Raw genomic sequence first — 19,985 nt, 5'->3', positions numbered from 1 at the left:
AACCCCATGTCGGTCTTCTTGCCCCAGCTTTTTTGTTTATTAATCCTCCCATCTTCCTCTTATTTCACCCCTCCCCCCTCCTCCATCCATACCAATCTGAAAGGAGTTTCTTCTCTTCCTGAGTAGATCAGGGTTTAGTCTTACAAAGAGCTATGATTGATACTATCAATGTCATATGGAAATCCATCAATGTCATAATTTTCTCTCTAGAAAATTTGCCCAATGTCCTTTTGATAATGAAGAGTATACTGAATTGTCAAAAAAACATTTGGGCCCCATCTTACAAAGAGTTGCAATTGATCCGATCAATCACAAGCATGGACGGCCAGCAACGTCAACATGTAAAATGCTTGTTTGAATGAATGTATATCCATAAATTCGTTGATTTCTTGACGATTTGGTGTGTTCTTCTTTGTTTACAAAGGACATTTTACAAATTATGACACTGATGGATTTCCAGAGTTACGATTGATTGGATCAATTGTAATTCTTTGTATGACAGGGCCCAGATGTATGAATAGTGAATATAGGCTTACATTATACCTACAGAATAATTTGAACAAACGTGCATCTTAGACATTGACATTGCTTAAAGGACAAGTCCACCCTAACAGCAACTTTATTTGAATAAAAAGAGAAAAATTCAACAAGCATAACACTGAAAATTTCATCAAAATCGGATGTAAAATAAGAAAGTTATGGCATTTTAAAGTTTCGCTTCATTTCACAAAACAGTTATATGCACATCTCGGTCGGTATGCAAATGAGGAACTGATGACATCACTCACTATTTCTTTTGTGTTTTATTATATGAAATATTTTTATTTTCTCGTCATTGTCATGTGAAATGAACTTTCATTCCTCCCTGAACACTTGGAATTCCATTATTTTAACATTTTGTGCTTCAGGCAAGGAGGTCCTAATCGTCAAATTCGTAAAAATTGAAATATTGTATAATTCAAACAATAAAAAAAAGAAATAGTGAGTGACATCATCGACTCTCTCATTTGGATGTAACTGGCTCGTTCATATAACTGTTTTGTTAAAAATAAGCGAAACTTTGAAATGTCATTTCTTATTTTACATCCGATTTTTGATGAAATTTTCAGCATTGTGCTTGTCTGATTTTTCTCTATTGATTCCAATCAACATTTTTCTGAGGTGGACTTGACCTTTAAGATGGGGGCCCGCTGTCATGATGTTTCTTGTTGAAAGACAATAGAGGCTTTGATGCTTTGACAAACCATGAAAACACAGATCAAACGCTTGATCATAAATTGAGCACAGGCAGGTCAGTCTGCACATGCTGTGTTTACATGCGTTTAGGAAGATGCTTATTTGGTTTAGGCCAAACGCATATTTCATCCTTGGTGCAGAATACAGGTCAAGTTTAAAGGTAGAATGAAGAAAATGATATAAGAAGCTTCTGCAATCTTCCAAAACTGTGTGCTGTGGCCTGGACTCCAAGCTACATTATGGCAGTTAACACATTTATGCAGGGGTGTTGATGATCTTCAATATTATAAGTTTTCAGCTCTAATGTGAGGAATGACTTGAAAAACAATCACTGCTAAATTTCAACCATCATCCAAACTTTGTTCCAAAGTGGAACACTTTTGAACTTCAAAATGGAGACACATATTAACCATAAAGCCAACCCTACTGTCCAAATACCTACATGTACTCACTCTAGAATGGCAAAAGGAATTTATATTCCATCCTGGGAAAATCACTCTTGTTGATGTTTCACTCTAACCCAGCAGAGATTGGATTTTGAGGAGAAGGAGTATTTAAAATAATGGGAATTCCACTGAAATCAAAATGGAGGGGTTGTGCTTGAGAATGTCATTTTGGCTATCCCCTTGTTGTAAGGTCCTATACATAGGCCTATTCATTGCACATATATTTAGATGTAGTTATTGTATTTGAACATATGTATGAAAGATTATGACTGTTTCAAAGTTGTCAGATCTGACAACTTCCTCTGACAACTTTTCTTGATTTTGATTGGCTGAGAGGCACAGTTCCTATCAAAATTGTCCGGTAATACAGACTTCTTGGATAAAACAACTCCTCACAGAAAACTCTCCCCAGATCCTAGACACTCTCTCAGGCATAACATCGTCTCTATGGAAACTTGTCAAAAGTCTCCTGAACTTGTTACAGCTCAAACATTGTCCCTGGATGCTATAATATAGGCCTTTTTGTGTCCAATGCCATGAAGGTTCTGTATAACAGGCTTTATACACATCATAACGCTGTTACCAGGGTTGATGGAGTTAACACCCGAGACCTTGCCAATATCTTGCTCTTCTCCCCTTACCATCTAAATCCTTTGCATCTGATTGGCTGATCCTGTGAGGTCATAGGTTAATCTTTGGCTGCGGACATTCACTTAGGATGGTTAGGGTCTAGGTAATCTTGACTTCCCACCCCTATTCAAGATTTAACCTCAAGGCCAAGTACTTCAAGCAGTTTCCAATTTCTCTCTTTTTTCTTCTGCTGGCGGCCCTGTGTTTCTGTATTATTCTTCTTTTGGACACCACCCCCTGCCCTTTATCTTTAAGTACCCCCCTCCTCCAGAAAAGAAAGTTGTAAATTACTATCACTAAACCCCTCTTTATCTTTAGGTACTATTTCTGAACCATTCTTTATCTTTTGCTTACCCCCCACCCCCCCTCCCTTCCAAAAAATAAAAAAAATAAATGTTGGTTATTATTTCATTGTAGATCAATTACTTTATTGAAAATAAAAAGTGTTTGTCCTTAAACGGTTATCAGGTGGGTATGTGATGTGAAATAAAAGCATATTTTACTGGATTTTTTTCTCTTTTTTTTGGGGGGGGGGGGTAGTTGTCGAATTTCTGGAATTTTACTGAAATCTTGTTCGCAGTTACTGTGAGAGTCTAGCATAATGAGAATTGTGGCCATCCTAAATGGTCTTTTTACGAGCCAATTTCCTCTTCATGGAAAATGGGTACAAATTTGACAAAAATTCACTTTTATGAATTTATCGAAAATGGAGGTATGCCCATGGCCCTCTTAAGGCTAATTTCTTAAGTGAGCAGAGAAAGAGAGCTTAGTTAGTCTCCTAGGAATGTATAAGAGCCTTGCACTGTTTATAGGTCAAAGATTTTAATCGGTAAGTGAAATATGAGTGTGGCAACATGGCTAAGTGGTCAGGAGGGGGCGGGTTTGAGGTGGTAACTAAAGGTTTTATAGTAAGGCTGCAAGAATGAGGCATATTAGTTGATGATATTTATTTTGTATCTTGAATAGGCTCTGAATACAACACATTTTTTTTGTAAGGGGGGGGGGTGATAAAAGAGTAACTGTTAAATGAGCAGGAACTTGGTATACAGGAAGAATTGATATTATTATTCCAAGAGGCTATGAAGGAAATGAAATTCAAGCACTATCAAAAACTTAATTGATTAATTAATTGATTTATTCCTTAATTACTGAGTGTGAATACCTTTAAGCAAGATGTGATGAACCTTAGATAGTGTTCACTATTAAATTTTGTTGTAAATCAGCGAAAATAAAGATGGTCAATTTCAAATGTTCCTTAGTTTTAATCTGATGGTACTAAATCATAAAGGAGGGAAAATGTTTGAATTCCGCAGACGTTTGCCTGTCATGTAGTACTACTGACATGTAGTAGGTGAAGATACTGTATAACATTTAGTTCATGTTTTCACTGCATTGTTTTGTAAATGTGGCTTAACACCTGAAACGCATGGAACGAGCACCGTGACTGGATAGCCTTCATCGATGATGTTCCACCATGCATGTATGGCTGCGCGTGATTGGATATGTCGTTTGATAGCCTGGTGATGCCGTGGCAACGCTCTGTCGGGTGATCTGTTGGGGTAATTATCTGCCAATTAGGCAAGGCCACAGCTGAATGGTGTCCAAAATAACTCTACCGAGAAGTGAACCAAGTTTTAAATGAAAACAATGTGGAGGCCACAGACAAATGAACTCTTTTCCGGTTGTGGTAAGGAATGGCATAGACAAAACCTGAACATCATTTGTTTTATATCTTAACGACTGGTTGAAGTTTTGGTTAAGGATCAATACTCATTTATCTCATATCAAGGATCATCTAACATGCAGATCGATAAGCGGAGCTGCTGTTTATTTTCTTCCAACCTTTTCACTTTGAACGTTTCAAAGTCAAATATTAGATAAATCTAGCGCCCTCTCTTGGTGATGTTTTTATATTTTCATTTAAAAGGCTCTTTTAGTATTTATCTTACAAATTAAATGACTGGATGCCAGAAACTACAAGACAAAGAATAAAAAAGATCATATTAATCTAGTTAGCTCCATGACATCAGAAATATTCTGTTAAAACTGCTCTTTGTTCCAGAGAAGGCAAGAACAGGACTGAGTGAGTTTTTACATAGGGGGCCTTCTAGTAATAAGTAGAGGAGTAAATAATTGTTCCCCACACTGGAATGGAATTCGTGTTGTCATAATGCCATCTGGTACATGGGTTCGTTTAATCGTCCCCATGATCTTAAAACAAGGCAGGTATACCAATTAATTAATTTCAGGCCACGTAGCCAGCACATCTGATTTACGTCAAAGTCGAGGCATGTCCTCCTCATGCATTCTTAATGTAACTACTTTCCCAGAATGAGAACATTATTGCTATCTATCTCTCTTTCTTTTGCCCTCTTGAATTTTATAGCTCTTTCAGCATCATTTTTTTCTGGTTGTTTAAATTATTTTTCTGCTTTACATTGATATTTCCAATGGGAACATTATAATATTGATAATCCATGAAGCGCAATAATTATATAGGTATTTTCTCTAGCACTGCACTGCAGGAGCTCTCAGCTGCTGTGATGTTCTAAAATAAGAATGAGTTTTTTTATTTTGATTTGAAATTCTCTTACGATAATTTTTTTTCCTATTTTACAATCTGGGGAATACATGTATTGAGATTATTTAGAACACCAAGCTTACTATTATCATTTTATAAAATTGTTTATTGATTGACTGACATGTAAGCCTATTTATTTGTTCACACATGCATTAATGTACATGTAACTATTTACTCTATTAAGCATTTGACTCCAGTCAATTCATTTATACATATATATAATTTGGTCAAATACAAAGCAATTATATGCAGAAATGTGCCAGGGGGGTTACAATAAACACCTATGACTTGCAAAATAGTTATTCCCTGTGACAAGATATACAAAATTGTGAATCAAGAAAATTTCTTGCAAGAATCACTTATGCAATATGTCAATTACAGACAAGCTATGAACAACAAGAGAAATAGCACCAAATAACCTCTAAAATTAATATGCTAGTAACATATTTCAAAAATATTTGAAGAGATTAAAGATATATTTTGAATGTTTACTTAAGATGCAAGAGCATTTGATAACTGAATACATTAAGAGATTATGGAGCTGTGTTGTGTTCATTTATTTTGTATATCTTTATTTCTTGGGATTAACTTAAATTTGCAAAGCTCTGTACTTGAACCACGCAAGATTAAAGATATATTTCGAATGTTTAGTTAATATGCAAGAGCATTTGATAACTGAATACATTAAGAGATTATGGAGCTGTGTTGTGTTCATTTATTTTTCATATCTTTATTTCTTGGGATTAACTTTAATTGGCAAAGCTCTGTACTTGAAGCATGTAAGATGAATGCCTGCCTGGTTTGTATCATGCAGTGATGTTTTCAACTAATAAAACCTTTAATGATTATAACAAAAGGTTGATTTATGTGTGTTGAGCGTGCATGATGAGGATGTGTGCTGTGGACAGATGGCTGGATCATCCTCGGTTCTTACCTATCCATCCTTATTGATTTCTGAAATCCTTACTCCCCATCATTGTCAAATTGGCAACCTTAAGACGCAGAGAGAGCCTGGATCTTTGTGAATTGAATTGTCTACTCATAAATCATGTGTATTCATAATGAATGTATGGAGCTTGCCCGTCTGCTCTTGTTTTAATAGGCAGATGGGAAGGCAAGAATATTGAAAATTTGATTTTGAAAAGGAAATACAAACTAGTTAGATACCAATTTTATTGCAGTAATACTCTAGTTATCTAGTAGAATTTCCTGTATTGTATTTGTGTTAACATATCCTCCACTCCCTGGGGGATATTCCAGCTAGTGACCATTAAGGTGCACACATTACTGGACAAGCTACAATCACTTTCACATATTGTTCCAATTACCTCTGTACATGAGGTGTACGAATATGAATATTATATGATGTAATTTTTCTTAAATGACGATTTCAAATATTTTTTTTTTCATTTACAGTTGTGTCACCCGGTAGACGTACGGAAGAATCCGCCCCTACGATTACAGAACAACCAAAGAGTCTAATCGTGATAAGAGGCGACCCGGCGTCATTCAACTGTAAAGCTGAGGGAAGACCAGAACCTACGATTTCAGTGAGTATCACCCACCTCATGCCATACACAGATATATACATGTGGGAATGCAGGATATTGTTTGCCACTCTCCACCCAGGTGTAGTAATGGGTGCCCGGTAGTATAGGACTCCTTGAATGCTCGAACCCCCTCCCCCCAGATCAGAAAAGAAAAGCTGTGGTGAAAATATGCAACACGTATAAACATTGTATGAGCTTATTATTATCTCTTTTATCATTATATGAAGTAGGATGGCAATACAAAAACTTAAAGGAAACCAAAACCCAAGAAGAGAAGCAATCTTAATGGAAAGAGTAAAATGAGAAGAACAATTCAAAAAAAGTTTCATCAAAATCGGTTATGAAATAAGAAAGTTATGGACGATTAAAAAGTCTTGTTGTACTTTCTATGTGGATCCTCAAATTGGCAAATGTGCTTCAAAATGGCTGATTTTGTGGACAACTCTCCATTTGTTTTGTACACAAATTTTCAGATTTTCCTCATTATCTTTCAAATTGCATATTGCCTCCTTCTGAGCACAACATATGTCATGGGAAAATATAATCCACACCATATATGTCAAGGTCAGGAGGTGATAATGTAAAATATGTAAAATAAAGGGGGAAATCTGAAAAAATGTGTACAAAACAAATGGAGAGTTGTCCACAAAATCAGCCATTTTGAAGCATGTTTGCCAATTTGAGGATCCCCATAGAAAGTACAATAAGACTTTTTAAACGTCCATAACTTGCTTATTTCATAACCGGATTTGATGAAACTTTTTTTAAATTGTTCCTCTCATTTTACTCTTTCCAATAAGATTGCTTCTCTTCTTGGGTTTTGGTTTCCTTTAACCAAATGAAATTTGTAAATCATCCTCCATATATCTGACTGTTCTGTGATGAATATATAAGTTTAGGAAGATGTGGTCTATCTTCAATATTTTTTAACATTAAGGGAAGAATAAACGAATGAATTGTTAAAAGTTTGAATTAATGATCATACCTCACTGATCAGTTTTGAATGAAATTTGGTCGAAATTTGAAAAAGCCAAGATGAAATAAAATGGAAACTGGTCAGTTTGTATCTATGGAATAACGGAAAGCCCATGTCCAAAAATGGGTTTAAAAATTTGATTCTGCTTGGCTTGGTCAGTATTGAACGGAATAGGAACCGAAATCTCGCCTCCGGGCATTCACTTTATCAAGGAACCTGGATTCCCCCTGACGTAGATTTAAGCAATACAAAACAAACAATATCGGTCTGCGCAGTGAAATGATAACACAACAAACTTGTAATTGATTGAAAATAGTGTTGCAGAGGAACTGCTGTATCACAATTCAAAAAATTTATTTTTACCACTACTGAAATAATAAATCAACATATTTCATAAATACTTGATTGAAATATGAATGTATTCCTTTATTATAAATAAAATATGGCAATTTGTAGAAAACATACACAGCATTTGTTTATTTATCTATTGATTCATTTATATATTAATTAATTTATTCACATCTTAATTTATTTTGTTTTATTTAAACAGGGTGGACTTGTCAGTAATCACAGTATTGCTTTTCAGGGTGCTCTTTATACTAATGATATATTAATGAAATTAACTTCATACTTCTCAGTGAAGAAACTTTTCAAGATACACTGTACGTACTGCTGGGATTTTTTAACTTACATCTACGTATTTTCATTTTTAAAAGTTTTGACGATTGTATGAACTTTCACCATAGTACAAAAAAATACAACTGATACAGTTATGACATTTTTATTTAACATTGGGTTGGTATATATAATATCAGGAAAAGATACACAATTGAGATATAGGTTCTACTGGAATAAAATGATATGAACAATCCAATATTAGGATTTGGATAGTGAAAGTTAGGGCCTCGGTGGGCTGCTGAGAAAGGAATTTGCTCCCTGGAAGGAACTGACACCTTGAGATACAAAACAGACTCTTCATTCTATCTCAGTATGACTCTTATACTTTCTCTGTTTGTTATCTCTGGGTGTATACTTTTTACATTTTCCACCTTTTATTCCACTTATTATAAATCAAACTCAAAGCATACATCATTACCACTCCCCCCATCTCTCTATCCCTCCTTCCTCCTTCGTCCCTCCCTTTCTACCTCCTCTGCTCCTTCCCTTCCTTGCTCCCTCCTGGCTCCGACCCTCCTCTCTGTACCTCCCCCGCCTCCCTCACCTTCTTCCATTCCTCCTCTTGCCCCCCTCCTCTCCCATCTCCCTTCCTCATCCCTTGCTCCCCTCTTCCCTCCATCCATGTATCCTCATGTCTACCAACTCCCTCCTTTCCACTCACCCGCGTCCCTTTCCCCTCTCCATCCTCCTCTCCTCCACTCCTCTCTCATTCTCATGTTACCACCTCCCCATCTTACTCCATCTCCGCCTCACCCCTCCCTCCATCTCTTCCTTCCTCCTTCCCTGCCTCCCACCCCCTCATCCCCTCTCTTTCCTCCCTCCATGCATCCCAATGCCTTCCTTCCATCCTTCTTCCTGTCTACCCCTCCTCCTGCTCCCCCTCTTCCTCTCTCTCCCCCTCGTCCCCTCGTCCTCTACCATCTGAGTTACTCCCTCCCCCTTTCTCCCCCCTTTCCCCTGTCCCTCCCTCCTCTTTCCTGAACTTCCTTCCCTCTGTCTCTCTCATTTTCTCCCCCTCCCCTCTTGTTTTCCCCTCTTCAACTCCCTCTCCCTCTCTCACCCACCTCCCTCCATTCCTATATATCCATCTCCTATCTCCCATTCCAAGAGGAGCGCAGAGAGCCACTTAACCTCTATAAACCTTCCTCTTTTATTTCCCATCGATTCTAGGTAGAACCCTCACAAATATTAAAGAAATACATAGCTTCCTATCAAGGGGAATGTAAATTGATCAGAACAAAAGTCTACCTCTATACACAGATAAAATGCACACGCTCTGACTCCCAAATAACATTAACCAAACTCACAATAATACAAACAAAATGACAGTATTTCACATCCATTCGTATCATGATAACTCTGCATGGAACGAGCTGCCTTGGTGCAGCTCAGCTTCGTATCTTTTTCTTCCCCTCCAAATCAGTTCAGGGTTCCCGCCCTAGAAAAATCAAAGGTTTCCTCTCTTTTTCTCCCGTTCTCTGGTGTCAATGACACAATATGGCAGGGCCTAGGCGATGAGAATGTAATTTGAAGTTGCCAAGCTTATCGGCTGGCTAGATAAACTCTCGACAGTTATTGATTATGGTGGCAGGGGTCCCTAATATTTTGCAGACAAACACAACAGCTACAGAATTATTGCAAGCAAGCAGAGAACATACCAATTCGCATGATTATTATTTTTTTTTGGTAAACACAGCGTATGTTTTTCGTTTAAAGACTTTGAGTTTTAAAGGTATTTTTAGTCAATGATTACTTCACGGTGTTGCAAATTAGAAAAGCTCAGTCTTATTAAATAGAAGTAAACAGGAAACCAACATTTTCATGGAAAATGCAATTTTTGCAATTAGTTAAAACATATTGTTTTGGGGAAAAAGTGTTTTACAGAATGATAAGGCAGGAATGTCAGAGATGATAGGCCAAAATTTACACTAGACTTTTTGCTTTTATCTGATTCAAATTTTGTAAAATGGAATATTATAAAAGTTGACCAAAACTTAATACACAATTTATTTGAAATCCTTTTTTTTTCTCTATTTACTGTGGACATAAATAGAAGTTGAAATTGAATGGAATAAAATTATTAACGCCTGATAATTAATGTGCACTCTCTCCTCTTGATATCTCTATTCATTTCCAGTGGTTGAAAAATGGCCAGCCGTTGGTTATCAGAGATTCCCGTCACAACATCCTCGATTCCGGCTCTCTCTTCTTTCTTCAAGTCGTCGGCAACCGACAAGGCGGGCAGGATGGAGGTGTCTACCAGTGCGTTGCTGAAAACTCTTTGGGAACGGCGTACAGTGCTAATGCCACCCTAGAAATAGCATGTAAGTCTACACCTTGTATTCTTTACACCTTAAAAACTTGGGTGTTAAAGCTGACACCAGTAGGTGTCCCCAGAGGTCCAGACTTGAGGTGTTAACATTACACTTTAGATATTTTACACCAAAGGTGTAAAAGTAAAAACAAAGGTGCTGTAATAACACCCATGGGTGTTGAACTAACACTAGAATTAACACCAAAGTAAAATGACTGATGTGGTTTTCTGTAGACTGGTTAACACCAGTGAGTTATAAGTGATTTCATGTTCTATGGGTTAAATCCTGCCTGGTCACATCCTATTGGTAGGTGACTGTCATCAATTAATTGCAGCTTAATAAAAATGTGTATAGAAACAAATAACAAGCCCATAATTCACTCATAGCCCATAATTTAACGGGGCCCAGAAAGTATTTTAATAAAAAACCCAAAAAGTTTATTTTATTAAAAAACTTTGGGTAAGAAGATCCTTTGCTCATGCATGTCCCACATTGGGGAATAGCCTTCCTTCAGACTCCAAAAGTCTCATATTTACACCTTCAAAATCTTCTTCAAACCTTTGATTTTACTTCTTTATTACAATATTAATTCACACTCTTTCTCCGTGCTCATTGTATTTTACCCTTGTAAAAATAATGCAGACTATTTCTGAATTCATGAACACATTATACTGAGCTGCATACAATCAAGACTATTTGAAGGTAAATCTTTGATAAAGGTATCGGACAATGGGTGGTATCGATTTTATGGGATCTATTTATTCTTTTTGTTTAATATTTAATTTTTTCTCCATTATTTCTCAGATGAATGTGATAAAAAGTAGGGAGTGGTTCCTGAGTGTAAATGGCATTGGATGTGTGCTGAATGGGAAAGACCTTGTGTTTGAGTAGAAGTTAAGTGGAGTGAGTGAGACGGATCAATAGGTATGACAAGTAGCTTCGTAGAAGGTACTCTTGAAAGTGTGTGAGGAGGAGAAATATGAACGGACATGGGTGAGAGAAGGAGGAATGCTGGGAAGGAGGAGGAAGGAAGAACGGACAAATAAGGGAGGGGAACTGGCATTTGTTATCAAGGGCTCTTGGTTAGATCTTAACGGCAAATTCATCTTTATAAAAAGTTTATTTGAATGGTAGAAAAGTAAAACCAACAAGAAGAACACTGGAAACTTCATCAAAATCAGATTTGAAACAAGAAATTTATGACATTAAAAAGTCATTAATACAAGATTTCCTCATTTTGCAAAACAGTTTGATATATGCACATCCTGGTCAATATCGGAATGAGGGAACTGATCGATGATATCAACCACTCATTATTTCTCTTCTCTTTTATTGTGAGAAATATTACATATGAATTTTCTTAATATATTTTATAAACAAAGTTTGATTCCTCCCTGAAATGTGAAAATGTCATCTATGAATTGTATGATTTTATAAAGAGTGGATGGATGGGTGGATGGATGATGGATGGATGGATGATGGATGGATGGATGGATGGAAAGATAGCTTGCTAGGTAGATAGATTGATGGATAGATAGATAGATGATAAGATCATGGATGGGGAACAGTTGATGACGGACAGACCTCCCATAAACAAACCCATTCAGACATGCACAAGAGGGTTGTGCAACAAATATTAAATAAAGTTAAGAACAAAACAACATCATACATTTCAAAATTGAGTTTTGGAAAAATATATTCAACCTATCGTATGGTCAACAAGTCTTAGGGTCTGTGACCTGCATATATTTACCATCGTCCATGGTAGCCAAAGTGGAAAATGCTCAAAACTTTTTTTGACCGTGCTCCTTGTTCTCATAGATTTTTTTTTTCTTTTGAGAAGCATCAATCTCGCTTCTTCTTTCAAGTCGAGTATCTGACCTTTTCGAGTCGAGTGCTCTTTGCCCTCACCTCTTGTGTATCGCGGCAAGCAAATTTTCATTTTCAAACTTGGAAGGCTGCCCCATCTACATGGAGTACTGACATTTTAACATGAATTGAAAGTTAGAAACAGGATTCTTTACTTCATATTCTAAATTATATATTTTTTTGGGGGGGTGACAAAAATACTAATGATGCCCATATTTTTTCTGTTTCGAGTTTAATTTCATCAAACTACATCTATGTGGCCTGAACATGATTTCTTGTTAACATGACGTGTACAAACCTCATTCTCCATGTTATATTTCCTTTCTTTTTAAGGGGGGGGGGGGGGGGGGGGTGATACAGGTATTCAAACGATGCCCACTTTCATTCTGTTTTGAATTTTGAGTTTGATTTCATCGAACTATGTAGCCTGAATTTGAATTAGTTTTGTTGTTGTCCTGCCTGTATTTTCATTTTCTACCCCTCTCTTTCTCTATCTCTCTCTCTCTCTCTCTTCCCTCTATCTCAATGTATCTTCCCCGTTCCCTTTCCAATTCTTTTATTCTTGTAGCATGCTTTTAGTCCATGCTGGCATGGGCCCTTTCAGTATTCTCTTGCCCTGGAGCTCCATAATGTTTTCCATTGAATGCTAATTGACGGCTTAATAACTCTCTGAAACTCGTCAACTGTATACCAAACTCCTTGAAGTTAAAACCCCCATAAGAGCCCCAGTGCACACCACGCCGTGTAAGCGAAGCCCGGCAGAGGAAGCCCATTCCAAAGGCCTGTCTTATTCCTGCGTAAGCAAAGACGGTAGATCAGGCTACGTCGTGTCGTCACGGCGATGGTAAAGTAAGAAAAACACGGGGCGGTCAGGAAAGGAGTGAAATAAAGCTATGAAAATGCAATTGAACTCGAGAGGAGATCACTGCTATGCATTGAGAGTTAGCAGTGACCATAATAGGAAGCAAGGGAGTCAACTCGGTGGAGAAAAGATTAGATAGAGAAGAAGACCTGAGAAAGCAAAAACAGAATCAATGATTTGCAGTAAAAATTGGTGAATCCACTCTTAAAGGGGAAGTTCACTCTGACAAAAAGTTTATTGTAAAAATAGCAGGAAAAATAATTAAAAATATTGCCGAAGGTTTGAGAAAAAAATCATCAAATAATTAAAAAGTTATTAGAATTTCAATTATTTGATTTGTGACGTCATATGCGAGCAGCATTCCTACATGGCGAATGGTAAAAAATAAATGAAATGTCATTTTGTCAGAAAATTGAAAATGGTTTTCACTGTAACTTTTGTATATCAATAGACAAATCATTTCATACCCGATCATGAAAAGAAAACAAAATTAAGTCATCAGGAACCATACAAAATTTGAAATTTATACATTTTATATTACATAACACATGGGGCAGCTGCTCGTTTATTACTTTCTTACTCTTTAACGGATTTTCCTCAAACCTTCACCAATATTTTTTACTATTTTTTCTGCTATTTTCACAACAAAGTTTTCTTCAGGGTGAACTTCCCCTCTTAAAACTAATGTGATTTCGGTGAAATAAAGGAAAAAGAGTGGAGGTGTGAAAAAATCCAATAACATTTTAAAAAATCTTTGTTTCAAATAAATTCAATCAATTTGAAAATGATTTATTGAGGTAAGAACTGCATTTTGAAAATGAAAGACACACATCGTAGGTGAATAGGATGTAAAATGATAAATTGCATAACTTGGGATGGCAATGCAAGACATGACATTAATGGCAACACATGATAATGTCACATAACATAATAGACCTAAATCCTAAGTGCCTAACAACCTCACAATAACATTTCATAACACTCAAACCTAAAATATAGAAAGTTTCAGGATTCAGGTGGATGGATGGAAATAACAAATTACGGTTCAAGAAGAAAAATCAATTATGTTGATTTACAGATGGCGTTAGATTGTGTGTGCCTTACAGTTGAGGAAAGCAAGGTCGACTACTGAGTGAACAAAAGTCAACCGTCTTGATGTTTTTTTTTTCTTCCTTTTGTCTTCATTTTGCTCATGTTCTTATTCCATTCTGCCTCAGTTCCCCGTAATCATCCACCCACAACGAGACTTTAAACTCCCTATACCGTTCTCCTTCCAATGCCAATAGGCCAATCAATTACCAAAAGGGTGAAAAATCATTTAAGTTCAGGGCATTTCTTAATTGCATGCTGTAAAAACTAATAAAAGAACTCATCAGAAATTCTCGGCCGTGCAGGACTCTCGCAGCGGTTTTGGTAATTACTTTCTTCTGGGTTTGAGGCTATGCCTCACCCACTTCTATCATATTTTGATGTCTAAATGCTTGAACTTATTTTTGCCCAATTTTTTTTTCTTTTTAAGCAGCCAATGTATTGGGGGCTCTTTATTAAAAATTGAGTTGTATAATTTGTGCCCATTCAGGTGAACTATAATTGGAGTGAGATTGCATCTTTCGGGGCGTTGTTATTGCCAACAAGAAAGCGAGAAGAAAAAGTGTCTCGGGAGGTAACTTGTCATTTTGTTATCTCCGTTAAATGTTTTTCTGCTTTTGTTAAATTAATGGGTGACCACGGGCTATAATTTTCTTTGCCGTGTTTTGATTTTTTAGAAAGAAAATATATATCGAGCTAAACTAGTTCAGGTTTATGATAAAACAATGTTGTCTTGTGCTCCAGGACTGTACTTATTCTGTGAAAACTTCAAGCCAGCTCTCTGCCATTTGAAACAAGGAACAAAATGTTTGAATATTACTTGATACTTAAAAAAAATGATAGCACTAATATATGATCCACTAATTGAGCTAGAAAAATTGGTTATTTAGCAATAATATTTGTTTTCATCGTGCATTTATTTCAGTCTGACTTCGGCTGATGGGGGGGAGGTTGATTTGGTCTCCATGAGTTGAAATTGAGCCACTATCTAGAGATTTTATAGCAAGCTCGCTCTGATGAAGAACTATTTTTTTTTCATTTAAAATTGAGTTTTCGGTTTACACATGCCTAAAACATGTGTTTCATGAAGGCACTCATTGCAAAGAAATGCACAAGTTCATTGTTGTTTTATAATGTCATATTTTGTTTGATCACGGTGAAGTTAGCATAGCCAGTTCTCTGCAAAAAAAAATAAAAATAAAATTGCAAAAGTTAAATACAACAAGATTTTTTTCAGTTGATCGCAGTTTAATTTAGTGATGGAGAAATGTCTTCTATCTTCTTTATAAACATGTGATTGGTGTAGACACTCATTGCAAAGAAATGTACAAGTTCATTGTTGTTATACAACCCACATCAATTTGTTTGTTTGATCACAGTGAAGTTCATTGTAGCCAGTCTTAAGCTTACTTAGTCTTGTTCTAGACTCCTATTTTGAATCCTTAACTCCCCGATTGTACGGCAAGCCGAATGAGCGCGCATCCCCCAAAACCTATACTTTTGTAGATAATAAAAACCCCAGAGTACAGGTTTTGGGGTTTGCACGCCCACTCGGCTTTGGGTACAGTTGGCGGATAAAGAAATAAATAAAATGGGGTCTAGAGCGAGACTAAGTCACACTGTACTTTAAATCGTTTGATACCTACTTGGTATGTAGGTCTTTAGGATCAGGCGTGTGCGTAAAGTGACAGGTTTGATCCCTCCGTGCCAGTGTACTGTCACAGAGGTTTCAGAGTCATGCCATTCACACCCCCACAGGTAAAAAAGCAATTTAAAAATTATTATACAACGCTCTTTACCATATGAACTTTACATCAGATGTTTAAAAGTTTTAAGCAAGTGTTAAAGATCTTCAAGAACAAAGTTGGTGAAGTAAGTTGCATTCAAAACTTGGTCTGTTCCTATTTTAATAACCTTTTTGGTTGGTTAAAGGACAAGTCCATCCTAACAGAAAGTTGAATTGAAGAAAGAAAAAAATTCAACAAGAAAATCTAATCAATTTCATCATTTTACACCCGATTTTGATGAAATTTTCACCATTATGCTAGTTTTACTTTTCTCTATTCATTCAAATCATCTTTTTACTGGGGAGTCTTGACCTTTAAACAAATTCCTGAGTGTCAAGAGATGTGAGATCTTTGTTAGCCAGCTTGGAACAACAAGGTTTTTACTCAGTTGAGGCAGGGTCTAATCTTTAATATAATTTCTGGGTGTTTTGAGACCTGAAATTGCTAGTAGTTCACTCTTACTTCCGTGATCAGGTGAGGTGTGAAAGCTTCTATATGCATTTGATACAGGAGAAGAAACAGTCGTAGACTCACATGCATGTGGAGTATAGATTCGTACTTCTTACATTCAAGTTTGAAATGGTTTGGCACCAAGACATTAACAAGACAATGTCATGCCTTTCTTGACCAACTCGTAGCTTGAGATGATCACCCTAGCATCTTCCCAAGATCTCCAAAACAATAGCCCATGGTGGACAGGCTTTCTCTCTTGAATAATTTACCATTCAATTTATGAAGTGTACACTCTAAAGAGACTTTCAAATCTAAACCGAACTTATATCTTTTCTAACAGTATCAGTTCTTGGCACTATGAGACACTCATCCAAACTCTGTTTTTCTTATTTTCTCTTGTGCACCTTGGAAGATATTTCTAGATAGATGGTGCTATATAATGGCATTTGATGCATGGTGTGTTGGTGCTCCGTTTTATCTGCTCCTAAATACTTATGCTGCGTACCACCTATCTCATTTTATTTGTTGCTCAATCAAGAACTTTTCAGGAATGGCAGTATCTTCAAATCTGCTCGTAGTTTGTGACATTTCAACATAGACAGATCAGGGGTTGTGCTACAAAGATTTTCGATAGCTTCAATCCAAACGCAAATTGCGATTGATCTAGAACTGCTATGTCTTAGCTACATGAATTTATATCTGTCGCAGTGTGGGTTTGATCTAAATCTATTGTAATTTTTGTAATACGCTTCCCAGTCCTCTGCTTCACAGATCGATTTAACACGGTTGTTTTTCCCGCTCGTTGCAAAATGTCCTCCTGACCGATGAGGGGGTAATAAACGGGTGCCTATGGAACACTCTATTCATTTGCTCCACCTTTCTAAATCAATCGGTGGATATTTCAAGCACTCTTCCGCATTTGCTTTCTTTTTGTTCAGTTTCATAACATGTTCATGCGATTTCCTCTCATCGTGATACATGCCATTACCATAGTCTACCTTTTATCTGTGTCTCCTCTTTAATGTACAGTAGTCCCTATTCCTTAAGATCCAAGTCTACTGTATCTGCACAGACACTCTCCCCTTGTAACTCTTATCTGTTCCTATCTATAACTGTTATATTCATATTTAAAAAGCATGTCTTTACATATTTGTTCTCTTGTTCACTCTCTTTCTCTCTCCCTCCTCACCCTCTGTCTTAAGATCTACGCCTTGTCTAATATGTCTCTCCCATATCTGCCTAAGCCTATTTCCTTTCTCTGTTATAAATTAATATCACCCCTGTCTCATAATTTCACAAACGAGAATGTATCTCCCACTACCCATCCTTCTTCCTTTCAATGGGTAGCATTTCACAAACATTCAATTGTTACAAACAACTCATGGAAACCGTCGCATCTGATTGGCTAAGAGCGTATTTCACACAAAAAAATTACTGGCAATATGCTTCGTGAAATGCCACTGGGATATCTCTCCATAATCCGTCCCGGTGGTTTCCTGCCTCTGCAAACATGGGATTGATTCTGACAACGGCTGAGCAGCAAGCAGGAAAACCATCCTGACATATTTTGCTCATATTCCGCCAATCCTACCATATTTCCTGGAGTGGCATTGATGCCACCGGGATGATCCTGGCTATCAACGGATGCATTACCTGATGGAGGCTGAGGTGGGTTTTTTTATTGGTGCCTTTCCATGGTGAGAGGGTTATCGATGCAGATCTGTGATTTGGATTGATATGATAGACGATGGGACGGAATGTGGGTAGAGTTGCGAAATGGAAGATGCAGATTAGTCTTCAGGCATAGACTCAGATGGAAAACTGTGATCAATGAGTGAGTCTTCACACAAAGACTAGCACATGTAAAACTTGCTGTTTCTATGTATCTTAGCAAGAGGGCCTACACTACAGAAGTCATTGTAGGCTCAATATTCAGACCACTTGAGTGGAGGGTTTGTACAGCAGACTTCGTGTTGATGTGAAAGTGTCATGGTGTAGTGGTTCTGACTCTCCAATTTCAAGAGTCATCGGTTTGAATCTTGCTTCAGGTATTTATTTTTTTCAGCAAGAAAATACAATCCACTCCGGCTGCACTCGACCCAGGTGGACTAGGTGAATGGGTACCTGGTAGGATTTAATCCTTGAACACTTTATGCAAAATGGCGGCTCACCTATGGCCGGGGACATAATGTACCAAGTATGAAGTGCAGGAAAGTTTTATCATATCACTCAACAGAACATGTCAACTGAGTTCAAAATATATATTTAAAAACTAGATGCTTATTAGTTGGTCATTAAAAATAATCACATAATGAAACTTAGAAAGAAATGCTCAAAACAATTTAAATTCAGTGTCAAACTTTGTGTTTTAATCCAGATTACTGTGAAAATTATAAAGAAGATCAATTCAAAACCTAAGTATGTCTTTTGGATCGTGATGCTAATAAGTAGTCACAAAACATTGATAATTGTACATTGTTACACAACCCCTGAGACCTTACTGTTAATTGCTCTTTTGGGTGACAGTTTAATTGAGGTTGGGAGAATGGTAAAGAACTTATTCAACATGTTTTGTTAGTTTTGCTGCGGTGCTTTCTACTTTAGATATGAACATGTCCGAGTCAATCAGAAGAAATGGCTGTCCAAACCTGTCAAAAGGATTTGAAATTGTCAATCGACAGTGATCTGGAGTTCTTTCTCTCCAGAGAAGTTACGAACAGCCTCACCATTTGCTCTCATGGATTTATCCACCTTCCTCTTAACTCATCTCCCTCTCTTAAACTCAGAAACCCTCATCCGCATCCGCATCCTGCATCTAGGCAGGGACGGAGAAGCTCTCTTCATTTGCTTCACACTGCGAGAATTCCTGAAACCCTTCGAAAAGTCTCTGTAAAAGATCTTGTGATTTTAACAAGTACATGTAGGCCTGGCCTCTTGAGCTGGTATTTTTGTCAGGAATATAATTAGTAATTTGCTTTCATACTGGAAAAAATAGGCCCAACTTGATATTTTTTTAACGGGGTAGATCAGGGTTAATTTCCAGAACTGAATGTAGATGTAGGCTTAAAGCTATTAGAATGTGAATCTTGTAATGTTGGTATAAATTTATTATCTGATCATTTGAAAATTGAAGGAGTGAGGATTCTGTTCTGATCAATTATGGAAAAGACCACCGACCTTGATTTTGACTTAGATGTGGAAGATACAAAGTTCACCAAACATTGGTTGTCTTGAGAAAGTTTAGCATCTGACATACTTTCCGAAGTAGGTGATCTTCCTTTTCCGTCTCTCAAGAACTGTACCACAGTATCTTGTATGTCATCACCACCCCATCACGGGTCACAACTATCCACCTTGTTTTCTCTTAATCACTTGTGGATCTTGGTCTCTTTAACTGATATTTATTCAAACCTCACCTGGGATGTTGTACCTGACTCACCTTGTGAAATCCTCAGGCAATCAGGGTCTAGTGGAGTATCGCCCGCACACCTGTCCGATGGAGAGTGATGGCTA

General features: G+C 37.1%; 1 protein-coding gene across 1 annotated transcript in view; it reads left to right on the top strand.

The window, feature by feature from the left end:
* Positions 1-3,166: 3,166 nt before the first annotated feature.
* Positions 3,167-19,985, top strand: part of LOC121419566 (roundabout homolog 1-like) — a 53,773-nt gene continuing 36,954 nt past the window's right edge. Inside the window, exons 1-3 of the mRNA XM_041614019.1 lie at positions 3,167-3,220; positions 6,297-6,443; positions 10,235-10,421. Coding sequence (XP_041469953.1) covers positions 3,167-3,220; positions 6,297-6,443; positions 10,235-10,421 — 388 coding nt within the window. The remainder of the gene's footprint in view (positions 3,221-6,296; positions 6,444-10,234; positions 10,422-19,985) is intronic.

The sequence above is a fragment of the Lytechinus variegatus genome, chromosome 8 (genome assembly GCF_018143015.1).
Source record: "Lytechinus variegatus isolate NC3 chromosome 8, Lvar_3.0, whole genome shotgun sequence".
Lineage (NCBI taxonomy): Eukaryota > Metazoa > Echinodermata > Echinoidea > Temnopleuroida > Toxopneustidae > Lytechinus > Lytechinus variegatus.
Note: the sequence above shows the minus strand (reverse complement) of the source record. Positions and strands in the feature narration are given on the sequence as shown.